Source organism: Vanellus vanellus (genome assembly GCF_965231255.1).
Source record: "Vanellus vanellus genome assembly, chromosome: 2".
Lineage (NCBI taxonomy): Eukaryota > Metazoa > Chordata > Aves > Charadriiformes > Charadriidae > Vanellus > Vanellus vanellus.
The window spans coordinates 50,561,802-50,583,018 of NC_138906.1; the positions used below are offsets into that span (position 1 = coordinate 50,561,802).

Sequence of the window (21,217 nt, forward strand, 5' to 3'; positions counted from 1 at the left end):
TGGGATTTATAACTTCTGCAGACACTGCTACTTGGAAAGGGCACATCTGTCTGGCCTCTTGCTGTTACACTACATAGGAGAACAGAGCATTATTTATACGGAACACAATCTACAGAACAAAAATAAAACATACAGCCAAACAAATAGCTGTTTGCAGTAGAAATAATGATAAATCTCTTCTGCAGAGAGTCAACTCCAAAAAAGAATTTTTTATTATTTTTTAATATTTACTGCAGGAATAGACAGTGACATAGAGATATTTGTATTCACAAGGCATGAATCTTTGTTTTCCACATTAGGAATCATTCTAAAGCCAGAGGCCAAAAGATTATGCAAATTTTGGTTCTCATCCAAGACATCCAAACATGTGTTTCACTGTAGCTTCTAAAAACAACTACTGTGTCAGTAGGAATGATCATGGTGGAGCAGTCCAATGATTAGTGTAGTTTTTGTCCTGTCTTTTCTGCAGTACCCCAGAGTCTACAGCACTGTTACACTGTGCCTTAGAATACGTTAGAGAATTTCTTCTGATTCCTATCCATGGCTTGGGGAATGAAAATGCCATCACAAATTTGGTTAAAATGCATTCAGGTCTCCTGCTGGTCAGTCTCTCTATTCATGTTCTTATTTGTGGCTGTTTGAATGGTGAACAATCGTGTGGAAAAAAGTTTCATAAGCTAATTAAAAGCTGTGTAAAATGCATGTAATTTTATGACAGATTAGCTAATCACATTTTCTGGTGATTATATCAACATTAAAAGTAGGAAAAAATAAAATATTTATATCCCGTGTAGATCCACGTCATTCTTTCAAAGTATGTCCTGATACCTTTAAATCACAGATTACTCATTGATTTACATTTCCGATAGTTGTCGTTTCTAATCATTGAGCCTTACACTTGTTAATGCTCCCATTCAAGAAGGAGCCCAGGAGAGAAATAGATGAGCTGCCTGAATGCATGTCAGATCCTGGAGCCATGAGTTTTCAGTAGTGCTGTTTCTTGCAGGAACATATAGTAGATGTACAGCTGTCTCAGCTGTTTAAAACAATCAGGTTATTGAGACCACTAGTTCTTAGATTCTGCTGAGATTGCTTTTGAGCAGATATTGTATTATTATATTATAGTTCAGTGTCAGGAATAGGGCCTTGGGAAATGCTATGGATGACTTTTTTTTTTTTTTTTTTTTTTTTTGGCTTTGTTAGCCTGCCTTTGATTCTAGTATCGAAAGGGGTAAGTTGTTACCTCACCTGGTGGGAAACCTGGTGGGTTTCCCTGGTGGGAAAACTGGTTTCGAAGCCTATGTGTGGCCCACATGTTTAGTTTTACTTTGGTATTGGAAACTAGCGGTTTACATACTAGGTTTTTGATTATTTTTTTTTTTCCAGAGCCATCATGTAGATAGTAAATCAGTGTATTAACAAAATGCAATTTAATTTATCTGGGGCAAAACTGATCTCCCTTCACCCTCTGTCCCTTCTGTGGTATTTCTGGTCTTTGAAGCTCTACTACAGAGGACTTTAGCCTATGAAGTGTGTAAGCCTACTAGCTGTAACCCAAGTTCCCTTATTCAGTTCTTGGAAAGGTTGAGGATGATCGTCTTATTGAGAAAAACGATTTTTTTACAGATAGGATTTTTTTAAATTTTTTTTTTTTTTAGAGGCATTATTTTTTTACTTGATTGTCCCCAGTTCTTTCCTTGAGGGGCAGCCTTTTGTCACAGGTGAGAAGGTGCAGGCTTATCAGAGAGGTTATTTCTTCTTATTCCTTTTGTTTCTGGACTAGTGCAGAAGGTGTCTCAATGCTACCTCAGTGCCACACTGTGTGAGATGGCCTGTGCTAGCATCATGTTTTTGCTCTGAAGCTGTGGAGAGACTGAAAGAGAGGCTGTAAAGGTATAAGGTGCAGCCTGCTGCATGGAACAGCACAAGATGCTATCTGAGACAGACCAGGTAATCCATAAGCAGGTTCACCCTCTTTGGTGTCAGAGGAAAGTGAATAAACAGGACTGATCTCAAAAGCCTGTTTTGTCCAAGCTGTGCTTTAATTGCTGTCTTGACCACTTCCTACACTTCCATTGGCAGCAGGCTGTGCTGGGAAACTTGCCTTCTAGTGACTGTTCTGAGCTGGTGAAAACGATGTAGAGTTAAATATGGGCCTGTTTCTTGTCTGCTGTATCAAACCTAGGCTGTACTGGACTCTGGAATGGTCTCCTCTGAGGACTGCATTTTTGAGAAAGTTGGGATAGCAAGTTCTGCAATGTGTCCAGGACTAGGTGCAGGAGCCAAAGATGGTAGAAGGAGCAGTAAGGAGGATGTCAAAGGAAAGAGTCACATGGCTTGAGTTTTCATTGGAAAAGGGCAATGACGTGGCACCTTGGATGCAATGAATTTGCTCGTTAATATCATTCAGTGCCTGGAGAGTAGTCTTTTGAGAAGCAATTGCTTCCCCCTGCTGGCTTTCATACAACTGCAGCTAAATTTGCCTGACCAGAAGGCTCTCTTCACATAGGGATAACTTTTGTGTTATTTGGGATTGATCTGTTTGTTTGGTATATAAAAGTTCCTTAAAACTGAATGAAAAGGTAAATGGGAGGTGTGTTCTATTTTTTCAAATCTCTGCTTCTCAAATGACTGGTTATACTGTCTGCATTGCTAGTTAGTCCTAGGGAAGGAGGGGAACAAGAATCGTAGGGAGAAGCTCAAGGAAGAATAATCTCAAGGTGGTCTGTCCTACTGGCAACAAATCAAAGGCCAGTTCCACTGGATCTATCCTAGTTACAACTCTAAATTTTTAGCTAGGTGTGGTTAAACACCCCATTTTGAGCCATTATTCTTTGTTCCCCTTCATCTTCTCTCCTGCTGTTGGTTGACAGAAAATGAAAACTGTATCTAGTTTTGCAAGATTATCTATGTAATTGTCCATCCTGGCAGATGCCAGATGGCATTTTCTGTCTTGGAAGATTAGCCAAATGTTTTGCCATTATCCCTCCCATGTGCAGCAAGGCAGAAAATAGTGGTGTTTTTTTTTTTTTTAGTTGGGTGGAGATGATTTGCCTTTATGGATAGTCTGCCCTGTGCTGTTGAATCCTGCGGTTGGTGAAACTCATATTCTGCTGGTATGCGTGTATGACTTGGTCCAGAACGAAGAATCCCTTGTTATCAGTGAAATGAACCTTAAACCATACAGAGATATTAAAACTAAGAGATGCAGTCACAGAAGTTCAAGATTGGTTTTAATTGACTATTAAACCTGAATTCAGTCAGAAGCATTGTAAGATATGGCTCATGTTTACAAATTGTTGTGAGAAATGCTGTAACAGCTTCTTCATGTGTTTGAAAACACATTGTAGGTGTGTGTGCATATATGGTATATGTTTTATCAAACCTTTAAAAAGCTTTTTCAGTAACCATTTTTCCTCTATAGTAAGTAGTTTATTATATCTGTTGGATTTTGCTAAATATTTTAGTTGTGAAGGCAAAAGTTAGTGGTGTAGTCATTGATAATTAGTAAACAAAACAAATAATAAAAAGAAAAACTGAAGAAATAAGAAAGCATCACTAGCTGCAGGATAATGAAGCCATGGAAGAGAGGAGGAAGTGACTATAATCAAAAATGGAGGTGTGTCCTTGACTTTGTCCATTTGCCAACAAGACATTGACTGTAGTCACCATATAATGTACAAGGTGATCTTGACCTTAAGAAGGGTTAAGTAAAATTTAGTAGTTTGGTGCCCCATAGATAGGCAATGGGAAGTTTCATGGTCTGAATCTAAGTATTTTTTCAAGATGGTAGGGTTGTGTTGATTTTTGGGAGCTGTCCAGAATTTATATAAAAGCAACGACAGACTGAAGAGTATTGCAGCTATTCGAGGCCATGCAATGAAATGTGATACCCAGCTGAGATTTCAGAAGAGTCCTTTTAAACTGATATATTTATATTTTTATATGTGCAACCAATCAGCTAGAGTTTTAAACTGTATTATAGGTACTTAAAGAAAATTTCTTTCAAACAGCACTGGTAGTTTAAGTTGTACCATTTGTTGAGTTGTGGAAGTTGTCAGGATTATCTATTTTTATACACAGAGCTGAAAAGGATATATAGTACTATGCATTTCAGTAGGTGGAGACAGCATATATACAGTAAACATAGATCTCACAGGGTTGTTTGTTTTTTTTTTTCCTGCTGGTAGTTTGCATTATGTTATTGTTCATATGCTTATATGCTGTGTGCTAGTAGATTATATGCTAGTTTATATGCTACAACAGTGTGCAATAGAGAATGATTTTATCCCTTATTTTCTTACCAGAGGAAGGAAATTCTCATAAAGCAAAACCATTGCAGCTCAGACTTCTCTTCAAACTCCCAGAACTCTGATACTGGAATATATTTATTTTTCAGTGTTGTCATGAGATAATCACTTGAGAGGGATTTACTTTTGCAGGTTTATACAGAGATTCAAGCTTCATCTTCTCAGAAGTCCATCGAATGTTTTTTTTTCTAATCTTTAAGCAGTTACCACGAGCACAAAAGACAACCAGTCCTTCTCTGGAAGTAGTGAGTTGGGAGAGGTAGTAGTGAGTCTGTATGAAGAGCTGGACGTAACCTGTCCATAACCACAGTGTCTGCAGTCAAAACATAAGGCAGGATCATTATCATATTGATGGTATAGTTTTTCACAGTATGGACATAATAAATGAGGAAAAAAGGCAGTAACACTGACATCCGTGGCAGCACGGAAGGTACTGGATTGACTACTCTGCTTTCTTTGTTCCAGAAATCCAGCAGTGCTTCGAAGAACTCCTCTTTCAGTTGTGACAAAGGATCACGGCAAGTATTTCTTTCATATTTTGTGTGGTAATGTCACATAATGTTGTGGTGGTTTAGGCTTTGTTATTTGTGGTTGTGATTTCTGTGAGTTCAGTCTTCTGCAAGACATGTCCTGCTATGCAAAGACTGTTTTTACAATACCTGTCTGAGAAAACAACTGGGCATATTTGCTGAACTTACTTTTAACTTAATGACTGTAATCGTCTGATTATTCTATTAAAAAGGACAAGGTAAGGTGCCTGATTGTGCCCTCAACCTGGGAAAGAAGGAGAAGTTAGAGTAAACAGTTTTTGTAGACTAACCTGTGAGATTAATTGCATTACATTGGTGTCTGTTGCAGTTTGAGGACTGGTTTTGGCTTCACTTCAGTGTTACTCAGAGCAGATTTCAAGATGGTATCTATCCACAATGTTTTATGGGCCACTGGTGAATCTACCAATTTCAAAAGCATTTGGAGAATTCTAAAGAAAAAGAGATTTGTGCAGACATAAATACCTATAAGTTTTCTGTTTAACTTCCAAATTTGTTGCACCAGTGTTGCACCAAAGTTGCTTCATTTTACTGCTTTTCTACATTATTAGTTGCAGATATTTTTTCACTGTAGTTTTGATATGAAGAACTCTGATGTTTGGTTAACTCCTTTTGTGTACTGAACTGAATTATTTGAGCTCTGTAGGCATTTAATGAGTTCTAACTGTAATGAAAGTATTGGAAACATCAGATGCGTGACTGTATGAGTCCAAGTTGCAGTTTCTTATCGTTAATATGCTGTGTTTGTTCTTGTGTGCTTTGCTTTGAGCTGCCACATCTAATTTCTTCACAGCAGTGCAGACTTTGATCACGTTATGGAGGAAGGCTATGAACTTGACCTCACCTACATCACAGAGCGGATCATCGCTGTGTCCTTCCCTGCAAGCTGCTCTGAGGAAACTTACCTCCACAATCTACAAGATGTAACCCGAATGCTCAAATCCAAACATGGGGATAATTACTTGGTATGTGTCGGATCAGTCTTGTGATATCTCATCGTCTGTCCTGCAGGAAGATTACTTGAAGGTCCACATACACTATTGTAAACTGGAAGTCTCTCATCTAAAGCGTCTTTGGTCTGCCTTTAAAGCTTTGCAAGCAGGAGCAAGATTTTCAGTAGTGTTTTAAGCTGTTAGGCAAGGATGGATATTAAAAGCACTTTTCTGCTGGTGATACTGGAGTCTCTGTCATGATAGCACATAGTCAAGTGCTGTAGAACAATTGCAATGACTATTTTCAGTGTCCAAAGCATGCTTTTAAAAAAGATACACACCCTGCAATGTGGAGTGTTCTCTTTTTTTTTTTTTTTTTTTTTTTTTTTTTTCCTAGCAGCCAGCTACCTCTGGGTCCTCAGCTAGGTATGTGATGGTGTCTCACCATCATGTCTTGGCTGTCTCTACTATGTATTGTGAAACAATATATAAAAGTAGGATTACTGTTTGTGTGTTTTATCCAGGTCTTTCTCGTTAACTTGATTTAGATGCATTTTTTTTCCTGCTGTTTAGTTTTCTATACGAAATTAAGTTGTAAGCAAATCTATAAGGAGCCCTATGTGCAGACTTTATATTTTTTTTAAATGATGACCCAAACTTTTAATCTCCTGTGCTGTTTTCTGGCTAGTGCATCTAAACCTTACAGCATGTATTGTCTCAGCTTGTTGTATGAAGGTAAGTTTAAAACAGGGCCAACGTTTTGTTCACTTTTGTTGTGGTTTAGGCCAAATCGGCTACTGGGGATGTGGGGCACCCCAGACTGGACCGACAGATGTTCCCCCCTACCCCTCTTCTAAGAGAGAGGCAGATGGAAAAAGAGACTTGTGAGTTTAGAAAGAACTAAACTACTTTAATGAAATATTAATAATAAAATAAAAGGAAATAATGAAATATATACAAAACCATATCGAGCTCTCAGGATGACAGTCACGTCACCAGCAGGCACTGGGGCAGTCCCAGGTTGGGCTCAGTGACGGATGGGAACTGGATTCCAGATCTGCATTCAGGATCAGGATCAAAGGCAGACGAACAGACAGAGTCCTCCTCGGACGCCTGCCATTGAAGAAAGAGGGCTGACCCTTTGATCCCTCAGCTTTTATACTGAGCATGAGACAGATGGGATGGAATACCCTGTTTGGTCAGTTTTGGGTCACCTGTCCTGTCCAGTCCTCCCTGCAGGTGGGACCCCACTATGCTTTTCTGCTTCTGACCCTCCAATGGGTGCAAATAACAAAGTTATCTGGCCTTGGTTGTTATAGCAATAAGTATAAGCCTCTCTGCATACCATTCCTTGGTGTCAGCTATAAACATAGGTCTTATCGCTCTGAGAGTGAATGTTGTCTGCACAATGTGCTTTTGATTTCAGTAGGTAGAAGAGGCTTAGCGAAGAAGCAAAGTTACTGAACAAAATTGGTACTGTTTTACCTCAAACCAGGAAAATGCTGTCTTTTTAATTAGCGTGTGTAAACTATTAGAATCAAATCCACAGCTTCAGGAGTATGAACTTGACTCACGGTATAAATCGGTTTCTGGAGAGACTTCACCTAATGATTTAAATACCTTTCGCTCACAAATCGAGGTGTCATAGATACATTATTAATCAGGTGTGGTCCTCAAGAAGCACTTGTAATACTTGTAATGTTGTCTGATGTCCTCAGCATGCTGCCTTCTTGCCCTTCCATCAGGCGCTGGTAGCTTGTAAAGGACAAGATAAGAAATAGTTTGAAGGTGACCTGTATGTAAAACTTTACTGGTTCAAATTCACCTGTTCTCAGTGGCCTTTCCCATGCAACAGCAGTGTTTTGGTATTTGTGAAATAAGCTTGTAGTCTTAGTCCAGTTAAATCTCACTACATACCTGTTTGTATTACAAAAGTTCTGATATATGGTAAGTCTTGTTTAGGGTGCTCTCTCTCTAAGTGGGATTGCAGTCAGTTTCTCTTGCAAAGTTTGGATCTGTGTGGTTTTATGTTTTTTTGGTTTTGTTTTTGTTTCGTTCTATTTATTTATATTCTAACTAGTACTTGGGAAATTGGCTAACTTGGTCAAAATAAAGTTTGTTGCCATCTCCTCCAAGTATGTCTCTGCAGATTTGCAAGATAACCTGGCAAACATAGCTAGGTTGTAGATCCAGGGAGCTCATTTTTTAAACTATGCTTTGTTTCTTCTGTTTCAAAGACCCCCTTCAGTTTGCTCGAGAGGGACATGTATAGCAGCAAAGCCTGCCCCCTTCAAAAAAAACCAAAAAACAACCCCCCCCAAAAAAACCCAACCCCCCCCCAGTTTTATGCTTTCATTGGGTCGGGGTCTCAGCTTGCAGAATGTGTACTATAAATCAGCATTTTTCATTTCTTATCTAGCTGTTCTTCCTCCAGATTTTTATATATGTTAAACTGTTGCCACTACAGTTGATAGTGAGGACAGAGAAGGGGAATGATACACCCAAAAAACTGGGTGAGTGCAATGTTTCCTGTTTGAGTCTCGGTTTGCTATGAAGAGTGTGAATAAAAAATCATAAGTATCTCATTTGCTCTAACAGTAGAGGATTATACTTTGACAGTGTAAGACGAGTCCTTTATGGAGAGATGGAAGTCTGTTCATAGCTTACAGTAGACTTTTCTCTTCTTTGTTATCCTAAAAAAAAAAAAAGCTTCCCAGAAGGCTTTGGTTCCTAGAGGAAACATGACTTTTCTCCAACAGAGAAAAAATTCAAAACTGATTTTTGTAGTATTCATATAGTACTTTCATCAATTTATTTTGATTGTATGTGTGTGGCCTTGGTCAGCAAGAGGGGAGTCACAATATCCTGAAAAAATCAAGATGATGTTACTCCAAAAGAATCCAGTGATGTGTCAAAATTGATGTAGAGTTGTAAAAGCCTCTTATTTAAATACTGATAGCCTTTAGAACTTGACTGTTATAACAAGCAAACTTTTATGTCAAAAATAGCCAAAGACTTTTTCAATTGTAGAAGTCATTTTGGTTGGAAAAGACCCTTGAGTCCAACTGTTAACCTAACACTATCATTTCACCACTAAACCACATCCTTAAGCACCACATCTACCCATCTTTTAAATACCTCCAGCGGTACTGACTCAACCACTTCCCTGTTCCAATGCTCAACAACCCTCCCTGTTCCAATGCTCAACAACCCTTTCTGTGAAGAAATTTTTGCTGACATCCAATCTAAACCTCTGCTGGTGCAACTTACGGCCATTCCCTCTCATCCTTAAGTTGTTATTATTTTAATCACAAATTAAGAATCTCTGGATTAGAGAAAAAGAAATGAGAGAGATAAAATACTCCATAATACATATGTTAAAAAATAGTTTTTAAAGCAGCCAAGAAACAGGGGTGCATTGATATGTTTGTTTTCATGCAGTGTATTTTCATTGACAGATTCTTTCCGCAGTACATGTTTATTTAAAAACCTAAACCTTTCATAGTGAGGAGATTTAAAGGATAGAATGAAGCATCCTTTTCTTCCCTAATAAAATGGTCTTGTGGTTACAAAGGAATGCATATGTTATTGCAAGATCCAAAGGCTTGATTCCAAGTGAATGCTGTTTTACACCAGTACTTTCAGAATACACAGACTGTAAACATCTGCCAGAAAGCTAAAAAACGTTTAAATGACACAATTGCTGTGTCAACTGAAAAACTTAATTTGCAAAAATAAATTCACCTTTATTCAACTTCATCAGTAATGTATTCGTTATGCTCTTTTCACTAAAAAGTTTCCTATGCATTGTACTTGTAGGGGAGGAATAATGCTTAATTGGTCAGATATTCTGAGCTTTTAACCAAAAAAAAATACATTATAAGCTTGTCTGTATACTTGTTTGATTGTATAGTCATTTTCTAAAACTGAATGTTTTGGTGTTTAAAGTAGATAAATAGGTATGTCTTTTTCAGTGTCTGACAGGTTTTATTGCAGTGTTTATTACTTACGGTTGTCAAAGCAGTTCTCTTGATTTTTATTTAAAGCAGTGATAAATGAGCAAGTTACCTTATTTCTGTCTGCAGCTGTATTATTGTTCTTCAGTTACATATTTGTATCCACAGTGACTGAATGATGATCAAGTTTTTTGAATAACCTATTCTAAATTAGCTCACTAGTTAGAGAGTTATTGGGGCATACAGAGCAGCTGATGAACAGTAACTCATTTATGTCAAAGGCATTAGGAATCTGACAGTAAATCCTATTGTCGAAATTCACGGTCAGTTCTTTTTTAAAAGTGAATGAAGACCCAAACACACTGCTACAATTTATAAAAAGATTTCAGTGGTTACACTGCAGTCTTAGCATATACATATTTGTTACAAGGTGAGACTAATGTAACTGCTGTGCATTTTCTTGGTCTTGCATATGTAAATTATGTAGTAATGCTTGTGTGTTGCTGTTGCTTTACTAGTTGGAAATATTTGTTAATTTTAGCTTATGTCATGTTTGGGCCACCTTCCTTCTTGCCCTGCTCTTTCCTCAACAGAAGACTACCACTGTTTTCAGCAAGCAAGTTTGGTCGCACCTGGTAGAAGAGTTTTGCCTGCCTGCTCTCCCACTGTCTTTTCCTTAATGAAACGGGCGGTAGGCTGGTGAATTGTTCCCCAGTCAGTACTTTGTCCTGTATGACAACAATACATCTTTCGCTTTCCAAAATTGCCAGCTACATGCTACTTGTTTCTGTTCTTTGACATGAAATTTTGTATTTCTGGTCATCTGACTAAGGATCAGACCAAATCTAAGACCCTTTAGTACCTTCATAAAGGTCTCTTCTCCAGCTAAAAGGACACCTTATTTTTGTTCTGTGGTGTTGCTGAGCATTCAGCAGAGTGAGAGAATATTATCTTAATAGTACAAGTTACTTCCCAGTTCAGGATTAAATCTTATTGGAAGGGGGATGTTTCCTCTCAGCTGTGTGAAAGGAGGAAGCGTTTCTTTTTCCCCATTGTTTTGCCTAACTTCATTTCTATTCCTTAAATAAGGTCCTAAAATTTAGGGCAAAATCATTTAAGTTTTGTAGAACTAAAGGTTAATGCTTCTCATTCTTGTACCGAAATATAAGTAAGTAAAGCTAGGATATGCCAAAAAGGGGCTAAAAAGTATTCAGTTGATCTTCCACTGTCATCTATTTATAGCATATGCTTCTCTTCAAAGACTTCTGTGACCTCTTATTTTTTTGTTGTAAGTGAAATGTTGGTTCCTGTACCTTCTGGTCTCTATTCTGTGCTGTCAGGACTCCTGGAGTATCTCAGTTTGATCTCTACTCTATAGCTTGACAGGGACTTGGGTACCACAATTGAGATTGCCATCTGATCCAGCAATGACAAATCCCCATCATGAACAAGGCCGTATCCTGACATACAGGAATTTTAAACTCATGTTACGTATAAATACAACAAGAAGGATGAATTTGAAAAGTTATCATTTAATAGCAGTGTTTTTTTTTTTTCTGTGGAAAATTTTAGGTAATTGATTTCTTAACATAGCTTTAACACTAATTTTAAGAATTCTGTACTGAGAAATACAACTCTCCACTAAATTGTTTTGAAAATATTAAGAGTGATAGAAAACTACAGAAATTTTTGTGAGTCATTTGCATAAGACTCTATTGGTTTCATTCCTATTATTCCATTAAATTACAGTTGGTATTTCTGGAAGGATAACTATAGTCTTAATTGTAAATGTTGATACATCTTCCTGAGCCAAAATAATATGGACAGTGGACGTATGAATTTTTGCATGCTGCTTAGCTCTTCAGCAGTAATCTGTTTAAAAAGCAAGCAATATATTGGTATAAAGACCACATTCCTCATCATCTAAAGATGTTTTATGTTTTCTTTTGGCGTTTGAGGTCAGTGAAAGTGGTGTATACCCTTTATGGTCAATATCATGGGTGATTTCAGAACCTTATGCAGCTTAAAAGAAGCTGTTTTCTTGGTTTTCTTGTTAATATGGGGCTTTCTTCTTTCTCTGGGTGAATTTCTTGTTCAAAAAACATAATTTTTCCTAAAGATGGTATAATGTCTTCCTTCACCCACATGATGGGGTTGTACATTCAACTTCAATAAGTACCCCATCAGTGAGCATCAGGCACCAGCTTCTAGAAGTGAAATGGTGTAGTTTCTTTAGCCTGTTTAGGTCTTGACTTCTGTGACTGCTGTTGAGAGTGCTGGTTAATGCCAGATGGGATGATACATTCTAGAAAAGGGGTTCTTAAGTTGTCCTCAGGTAGTAGTAAACTGTATAATGGACTCATCTCTCTTACTATTTCTCATATTTATGGTCTGTTTATCCCCTTCTGGCACTGTAATGAGACTATTTAAATTATTATGAATGACAGCTATACTTAACTCATTGTGATGTGAAATAACCACACCATGAACGAGAATCTGCCTCAGTAGCATTGTTTCAGTTGTTAAGTATTGATATTTCAGCTTTTTATTATTGATTGATACTGAGTTAAAGTAATTCCTATTTAAAGTCAAATATGCTGGTCTACACTGCTTTATATATATAAAAATAGACATTATTATTATTATAATTAATAATTATATAGTATTAAATATAATTATATAGAGGAATTATTATTCATATAAACTGTTCATTTAGCAGTCTGTCTCTTTAACTGTTCCTTGTTAAGCACTAAGTGTATGATAACTTACTGTCTAACTGGGCTTCTTGGTAAAGCTCTTGCAGATTCTTTGATGAAACGTGCTATTTTAAGTGGGACAATTGTGCACATGGAATGATGGGGGAATTTTTTTTTTTCCTAGAGCTATATTAATCAAATTGAGGAAATGGTGTTATAGTTCCTGTAGCAAGTATCTTGTTGATTCTCACATGTTTTTATCTGCAGAGAAAACATATACAGAGAAATGTGAACCCAAAAAACAAGGTGGATTTCTGAAAACAGAAAGTTATTTAAATACTATGTTTTCTTACCAGAGAATTTTGCCCATTGAAGGAATGTGGGGAAAATAAACAAGACGACAACATTTGAAAAGCAAAGATTTGTTTTGGAATTATCTCTGTCAGCTTTTTGTTTTTTTTAAACAGTGTGTCCCTTCACATTAAAAGTTTGGAACATGCCAAGCACCTCCTCCTCTGAAACTGTCCCGGTTCTGAGTCAAAAAAGGAAAAGAAAGCAAACTTAATGTAGAGGTGTGGTTTCTGAGGGAATTAAATAGCCAGTCGTGTTTTCACTTGATAGTGAAATTGTCCTTTTTCAAAATGTCAATTTAGTTTCATATTTAGTTTCATCGTATAATAACTGAAGATGCAAAATACACTTGTTAGTGTCACCTGACTTCAGATGTTAATTTAGTTTACTAAAACAGTAGGCAAACCTGCAGTCTTATCATTGTAGTTTTTTGTAATTACCATGTTTTTCAAATATAGCTACTTGCTACATAAATTATGAAGTCTTGATGGTTGTTATTTTTTTTTCTTTCTTTCTGAACAGGTGTTAAACCTCTCTGAAAAGAGATATGACCTTGCCAAGCTTAACCCAAAGGTATTTGTTGTCTTCCATAACATACCTCTCTTTCTAGTGTTATATACTACTTAAATGGCCTGATAAGCCCTGAAGCTATACAGACGTTGATATACAGAGTAGCAGAACAACTTCTGGAAGAAGATGACAAAAAACCCCCACATGCATCCCTTTAAAAAGTTTTTTTTTTTCCCCAAGTTCTGTTTTGTCTGTTAAGTGTGAGCTTTACATAGCTGTTCCTGTTGTCCTCTTAGACTTTGCAGATAGGACCTGAAGCCTGTAGTGACTACTGAAAAATTCCTATTGAGTGATACGAATTTTACCCCAGGTGTACTTTCTTTCTGTGGTCATAGGATACTAGGGGTTATATACTGTAACGTACAGTCTGATAGCTGAAGCTAGTGAACTCGGTTCAGATACAGACTTCCCTTTTGTACTATCTTTTCATAGTTGCTTCTCTGCACAATAGAGACATAAGCTTGTCTTTTGTTCCTCCTCACCAATTGTTGTATTTGTTTGTCGTAAAAAATATGCAAGTTCTCTATAAGGCCATAGTAGCAGAGATGTGTATTTACAGCAGTAGATTTGCAGGGATACACACTATCTGAGGAAAACATTAAAAGATCTCTTTTGACCTTTTGAATGCTTTATTGATCATGAAGGATTTAAGTTGTTCATGGTTACTGGTTTTGTTAGGTTTAAAAATATGCATATAATAATAATAGGTTGAGTAATAGGATTGTGTAGTGACTAAAGTTGAACAGAAAATATGAACAAAATGTTGTCACTTGTGAGCGGTTGGTGGGTTTTGGGGGGGGAGTTCTTTGTTTTTGGAAAAGTACTGTTATCGTTTAAAAAAAAAAATTAAAAACAACAACAACAACAACAAAAAAAAAAAAAAAAAAAACAAAAACAAAAGCAACCAAACAAATCCCCTTCTTCCCCTTAAGAGACCTGTAAGCATATTTTAGTTACATCACAGCATTCGAATGACATGATTATCTGGGGTTGGAAAAAATGTGGAGACTCTTCATTATCACAATTATTGGAAGCCAGATTTTAATATGTAGCATTAGGGTCAAGCTTTCTCTTGTGAATGTTACTTGTTTAATTGCAGATTATGGATGTGGGGTGGCCTGATTTCCATGCTCCGCCTCTCGATAAGGTGTGCACCATCTGCAAGGCTATGGAGTCATGGCTGAACAATGATCCTCAACACGTGGTCGTGATCCATTGCAGAGTAAGTGAACTTTGGGTATACACATTGCCTATCTGTTTGTATTCATTTAAAAAAAACAAACAAACAAAACACAACCAAAACAAAAACCTTGTCTTAGTCATTTAAAAAAATAAAAAAGTTTGATCTGTTTTCAATGTTGGAAACAGTTCACCAAATCTTCAGTTGATTTAACAAAGCTTAAATCCACTGACCTTGCATGCTTGTTATATACTGCTTTTATGATAAATAAGGTTCTAGCCTCTGCTCTGGGTATAACATGCAGTGATGTTAGTTTGCTTCCTTCAGACATCAGTGCTACTTCTGTGAGCATATTTAGAAGGTTGCGGTTTTTCCAGCTCGACAGCAAACTCTCAGAAGCTCTTCATGTTCTGTGACATTCACGGATTTTGTTGCTGGATAAGGCAACATATCACAGATTGTCCCTTTAGACTGTCATATGGTTGTAGGAAATGAGGGCATTAAGTACCCCCTTGGTACTTCTGACAGGTTCCAACTGCCAGCATCATTACAGTGCTTTATAGCAAAGCTACCATCGCACAGTGTTACTACTTCTGCCTGCTTGGTCACAATGAAGAGAAAAACAGAAGCCTTAATTAAATACAGATAAAATTAATTCAGAACTGAGCTGGTAGCTGTGCTGGTGACACTCGAGGCAAATCTGTCTCTGTATCACTTGGGAGATGTTACACTAAACAGAATGGGGGTGATAATGGAACCAAAACTTCTCTTCAAGTCAGGTTGTATAGTCCCCAGTCCTGAATTGCTTACAGGTAGAATGCTGTGAACGTATGAAACACTATTGAATTCCTACTAGTTGCAGGATTTCAGCCAGGAGAGCGGCCCATACATGGGACAAAAGAAAAGGGGGCAAAGTATTCCTAGGTATTGTGTATACAAATTGGTAATGCATTTTGTTGATTAGTGCTTTTCACTAATGACTTCAAGGTTTCCAACCATGAAGATAGATGCAGCTACTTGTATCAGCTGAGAGACTGAAATTGTTTCGAAATCTGTGAGAAATACTGCGTGCTAAATTGTACTGAATTTGTCATGTAAATTATTTACTAAGTTTTGCAACACTTTTAAAATTATCCATAGAAAAATAAGTAGTAGTTGTTATAAATCTCAGGTGCTGGGAGGTAAAAATGCCCAAACCTGTCAAACTCCTATGCTTTCCAAAATGGGTATTTTATAGCATTTCAGGCCAGAAATTGCAACATTGTCTAGACTTGTCATGAATAATCTTTGGGAATAGTAAAATAAATTTAGAAGAGTTGATACAATGCTTCTACTACTGGTCAAGATTATTTTGTTTTAAAATAATTTCCTCCACCAGTAAGACTTGACAGGCACACACAGAGAAATCCTACTTAGTGTTTTTTATGTCACTTGTCAGCCAGCTTGCATAGACAGACAAGCTGCTGCCCATCATTACCATCTTTCCAGCAACACAGGAGACCCATAAGCAAAAAGACTATCTGCATTTCCTGTCTTAGTTTTGTTTAGTCTTACATAAGGTAATACCTGCTAATGTAATAAATTAAACAAGTTGTTATTCCCTTTTTCCTAATACAGGGAGGAAAAGGAAGGATAGGTGTAGTCATATCATCATATATGCACTTCACCAATGTTTCTGCAAGGTAAGTTGTGAATTATGCATATTGTGTGTGTTTTACAATTAAGGAAACATCAGAAGAAAGATGCCTTTTAATTGTAGTACTGTTAGTCAGTTAAGGTTTGTCAGGTTTTCTTCTCAAAGAGTCTTGGAGCATGTCTTAGAACAGTCTGCTTTTATGTCCTGCTTTCAGCAGGAGGTTGGAATAGGTGATGCTCTAAGGTTCCTTCTCATCTGAGATATTCAGTGATTCTGTGGGAAAATTGTCTAAAGGGTCTTTCAAGATGAATGAAGAAATATGCAAGAAAACATTTTAAAATAATGATACCATCTTTATTCTGTTAAACCAATCTATTTGCTACATCCATCAAGTTGTCCCTTTTGAATAAATGACAAACTATTCTTAACTGTTTTCCTAATACTTTTATTAGACTCTGGAATCAGTATTTGAATATGGAATTCCTAGACGTTGATCAAAGTGTGGAATGCAGTTTAAGAAATAATCTAGACTTTATCTTGCAGTCAGTTCAAACAATAGGTGTCTGATTACTTGGTTTTAATTGTTTCTTTTAGAGTGCTCAAATTAAGAAATGGCATTTGACAATTTATGTCAACAAAGATAAAATTTGATAAATGATCTCAAAAGGATGAAATGTGGGAGTTTGGTTTTTTTTTGTTTGGTTTTTAATCAAATTGTTTTCCCTTGGTCTCTTTTATATAAACATATGTATTAAAATAAAAAAGCACTGTAAAGGCCATGGTAAAACCAAATTTGGTTCTGAATTCACACCACTCTGTCAGTAATAGATTTGATCCAGTAGTCTAGTGGATGAAGTCCTGAATCACTATAGCATGGTGATCATGGATTTCAGTAAAACCAACATCTCAAAAGAATCCGTGTTCACTCTGGTAAGCCTGACCGACAGGTAGGCTAAGAAATTAAATGCACTGTACACACCAGTATGTGCTGAAAAAATAAATACATGTATCTTCAAGTAGTAATTGGGGCAATGATTGCCACAATTTTGTAATATTTGGTTGAGAATTATTGTGAATGACAAAATCTGTCAAGTGAGGATAGTACAGTACTTCATTGTGATTTCAGTGTTGCAATATTGTGTTATCCTTAAAGGTGGTACCTGGCTGTAAATACATTTTAGTAATGCCATAACAGAGCAACACCTGGATGTGATTGTAAAGCCCAGCGATGAAAGGTGTCATCTTTTAACCCAAACAAATTCAGGATTCCTTCACTGAGGTTGCAGGGAAGGAGGGAATTTGGAACCCCTCCTTTAAATTTCTGGTTGTCTGTCAGCTTCTATCCAAAACTGCATTTTTCTGTGTAAGAATGAGGTTGGGGAAGTTTCCCAGCTAGGATTTGTATATCCCTAGCATTATCAAGACTCTTCAAAATGGTACATGGCAACCTCACAGAAGCAGAAATTACTGCTGGTGCTGCTGTTCAGGGTGCCAGCTGCTGTGTCAGAAGGGGCACTTGGAAGACTTTGAGGATGTTCACACTAAACAAAGTTCCTAATTGTCTGCATGCACATCTGAAAAAATCTAGGCTTAGTGAAGAAGCCTTATGATGCAATCCCCTTTTTTTATTTATACGTTATAAGAAGGAATAATGTTCGAATGTAGAGTTTAACAAGGGCAAACAGAGCTCTTTGTAATAGTTGGTAAACTCTGTTTTAACAAGCAAAGTACTAGCAGTCTTTGGCCAGTTATGAGTGGGTCCCCTAAATTCTGGGTGGTAGTGTGGGTGAAGATGTATGAAGATGTACGATGGGTTGAGTGAAGAGGAGAGTTTTTGGGTCAAGGATATTCTAAGTACGCACTATGTAATCTTTAACATCCATGAAGAAAAGACATGACTTTACAGTCTGATCCAGCCCCCCCGTCAAGATAATTGGTAACTTCTGATTAATTTTTGGAAAAGTTATAAATTCCATTTTTAGCCTGATATGCATATGTATACTTTGCACAATTTTTTTTTCCTTGAAACTCATTTACATTGAACTAGATGTGGAATTTCAAATTTGAGATTCCAGAGTCTAATTATTTTGAAATTTCTGCTTTTCTTATGTCCTAGTGTTAATTATCACTCTCAACTATGTCTGTTATGAGATACATTGTTTTTATCTGGTATTGATACAACAGAATCAGCATAGCATGTTACTTGGCACATGTGATTAACAGCATTCTTACTGATGTTCGGCACTTCTGGTTTTTTGCTGTACCCTCTTGCCTTTCTCCACACAGATGCAGAAGACCCGTATAAGAGTCATTCTAGATAGAGAACAGAAGAAAATGTATTCTTCTGAATATATTGCTCCTTAATTGTGTATTTGAAGTGTTTGTGTTTGTCTGATGAAAAACATTTATTTTTCAAATATTTGACACTTTTGTTTTAAACATTCTAACCCTTGGTGGCTCAGGGCACAGGAATCAAAGACTGAATGAATTATTTGACTGCTTAAGTGATCCTCTAGCCTAGCGTCCTTTGCACCTTGTGTACTGTACTACAGTCAGAGCTAGGCAGTGGTTTTCATCTCCATAACATTGCTGCTTTTTTTAAAAAGAGAATAGATTTGTATTTCACAAAGAGAACTGCCCAGTGGCACTCTCAGGAAATTATGGCAAGTATCCTTTTGCAGCCTGAGCTGCTTGGCTCTGCCAAAGTTTATTGCGTTATGACTCTAACGTATTCATGCTGGAAATATGCAATCCAGGTAATTGAATAAGGGATTAGGTGCTTTGCCTTAGGAAGGAAACTGCCTTAAGGTGTGGAATGAGAAAGTGTCAGTGCAAAAAACATTCTTGTCTGACCTGTAAGTGCCAGAGTTGCTAGTTAAGTGCTTCTTTCTTTTCTTTTTCCTTCCTTTCCTTCTTTTTCCTTCCAAATATTATGGAATGTTTCAAGCAGTAACCTGCTCAATTTCCAAGATAACCCTGAACTGGAATAACATGCTATCTGTGTCTCTGTTTTGACAGCGCTGATCAGGCTCTAGACAGATTTGCTATGAAGAAATTCTTTGATGATAAAGTTTCAGCTTTAATGCAGCCATCCCAAAGAAGGTATTTAATTTGTTTCTAACACATACCAATAAGAAATGTCATCGTTGTCTTCTCTGCCCATCCCTTACTCCCTCCCCTGCTGTGTGAAGGCTATTTCCACAAGATCCTCCAGTGATTCCTGAACTCTGAGCACTTTATCTTATATTAATATTCCTTGATTGATGAGTTCAGTTCCTGCACATAGCCCAAGGTAGATAAGACATTTTGTACCACTCTGTTATCCACATGTGTTCTTACTGCGTTGTTTGTTAACAGAAAGAGATGTCACAGTCTATTTCTTGATTGCTCAAAGATAATAATAAACTCATTTTTCTGTGGCATAAATGATGTGTATGGAATGTGCGTTGATTAGTGTGCAATAAACATCTTATTACCACTTGTTTGGGGTTTCTGCAGATTATGCATCTGCCCTCTGTCCATGCTAGTAAATGTTTGTCAAAGCATACGTTATTTATTCTCTCTATCTGGATGTATCTTACCTTTTCAGTCTGTCTGCTTGAATAAGGTTGAGTTATGACTCAAAGCAAGCAGTTGGGAAAGTGAATAGTTCTGGGGTTTGCTGTTTACCTCATTTTGACTAGAGGTAATGAAGGATTCAGTACTAAAGAGACTGATATCTGTCAGACAAGTATTTGTGATATGGGTGAATCTTCTTTTAGAAACATAAAAGATCAACTTAATTTGATTTAATAATTCTGGTTTTGGTCTTAATCAGCATGTATACAGTAGGATTTTTTTATAAGTTGTTTCAAGGATAAGGCTTTGCTAGTAATTAAACTGGAAAAATAAGTAGTAACAGCAAGCATAAGGCATTTAGTTCTGTTAATATCTAAATAAAAGAAACTTTTCCATGACATCTTGAACCCATTTGGTCACCTGCACAGCTCTTTTTCACTTGAGAAATAGTAATACAGGATTCCATTAGACTTGAAATAAACTTTGCGTAACTAAAAGTCTACTGACCTCTTTTTTTATTCTCCAATTTTATGCCTGCATATATGTGATTGCATTTTAATAATTGATTACATTTTAATAATAAGGATTTGAGACTAGTAGAGAAGTGTGAACCGTAGGAGCAAAAGGAAGTACATGTTCTTAATTTTCGCATCAAGAAGCCTTTTGCAGCAGGCATATTTCCATAAGAGCCAGGGACCTTCACAGCAGCCTTTGTGAATTGTGCATCAGGGCAGTTTTCACAACCATGTTGACAGGAAGCTTCTGTAGCTACTAACTTAAGTGATCTGTATGCAAGCCCTAAAGCTAGAGATGACATGGGTGTAAGTGGTGGTATCTGGCTTTCCTACAATCTTCAAAGACACTTGCTTATTTCTTCTGGGGAGCAGGGGGAGGGAAATCCCAGAGAGACTCAGTTCACCTCCTGAGTGATGGAATTAACATCTTTGCTCACCAGTATCGAACTTGAGCTGCCCTTACCATCTTCCAGACAAATGTGCACGTGCATACTTTGGAGCGTCATTCTGCATGAGAACAGAGGAGGTTCTCCTCCTGAACCTGGCCTTTCCTACCTTTGCCTGGCCTGGCACTGGCTACTAATCCTATCACAGAGAAAGGAAAACCAACTCTGTAATATTTGAGGATAATTTTATAATCCTTTTTTGGTCCTATTTTGATGAGTTAGTGGCCTAAATCACCTTTTTTATGTGCTTTTTCTCTGAAACCATTCTTGGATAATTAATTTGCAATGTCCTTGTTAAAATCCAGTTGATGTATAAACAAGTATAATTTAGATTAATATAAAAATGATATATTTGAAAATACACCCATTACTTTTATTTTGAAACCTTTTCTCTACTGCTTTGTCCAGGAGAAAAAGAAATTGTGGCCATTAAGAACATCTGTCCTGGAAATATCACTTAGCTTTTCCCCACTGCTAGTTGGATGCTGTAACAGTGGCAAGAAAAGCAAGTACAGGGCA

General features: G+C 37.0%; 1 protein-coding gene across 1 annotated transcript in view; it reads left to right on the forward strand.

Moving 5' to 3' along the window:
• Positions 1-4,775: 4,775 nt before the first annotated feature.
• Positions 4,776-21,217, forward strand: part of TNS3 (tensin 3) — a 125,950-nt gene continuing 109,508 nt past the window's right edge. The window contains exons 1-6 of the mRNA XM_082479079.1: positions 4,776-4,828; positions 5,652-5,823; positions 13,316-13,366; positions 14,463-14,585; positions 16,161-16,225; positions 19,198-19,281. Of these exons, the coding sequence (XP_082335205.1) occupies positions 5,674-5,823; positions 13,316-13,366; positions 14,463-14,585; positions 16,161-16,225; positions 19,198-19,281 (473 nt within the window). The 5' untranslated portion in view covers positions 4,776-4,828; positions 5,652-5,673. The remainder of the gene's footprint in view (positions 4,829-5,651; positions 5,824-13,315; positions 13,367-14,462; positions 14,586-16,160; positions 16,226-19,197; positions 19,282-21,217) is intronic.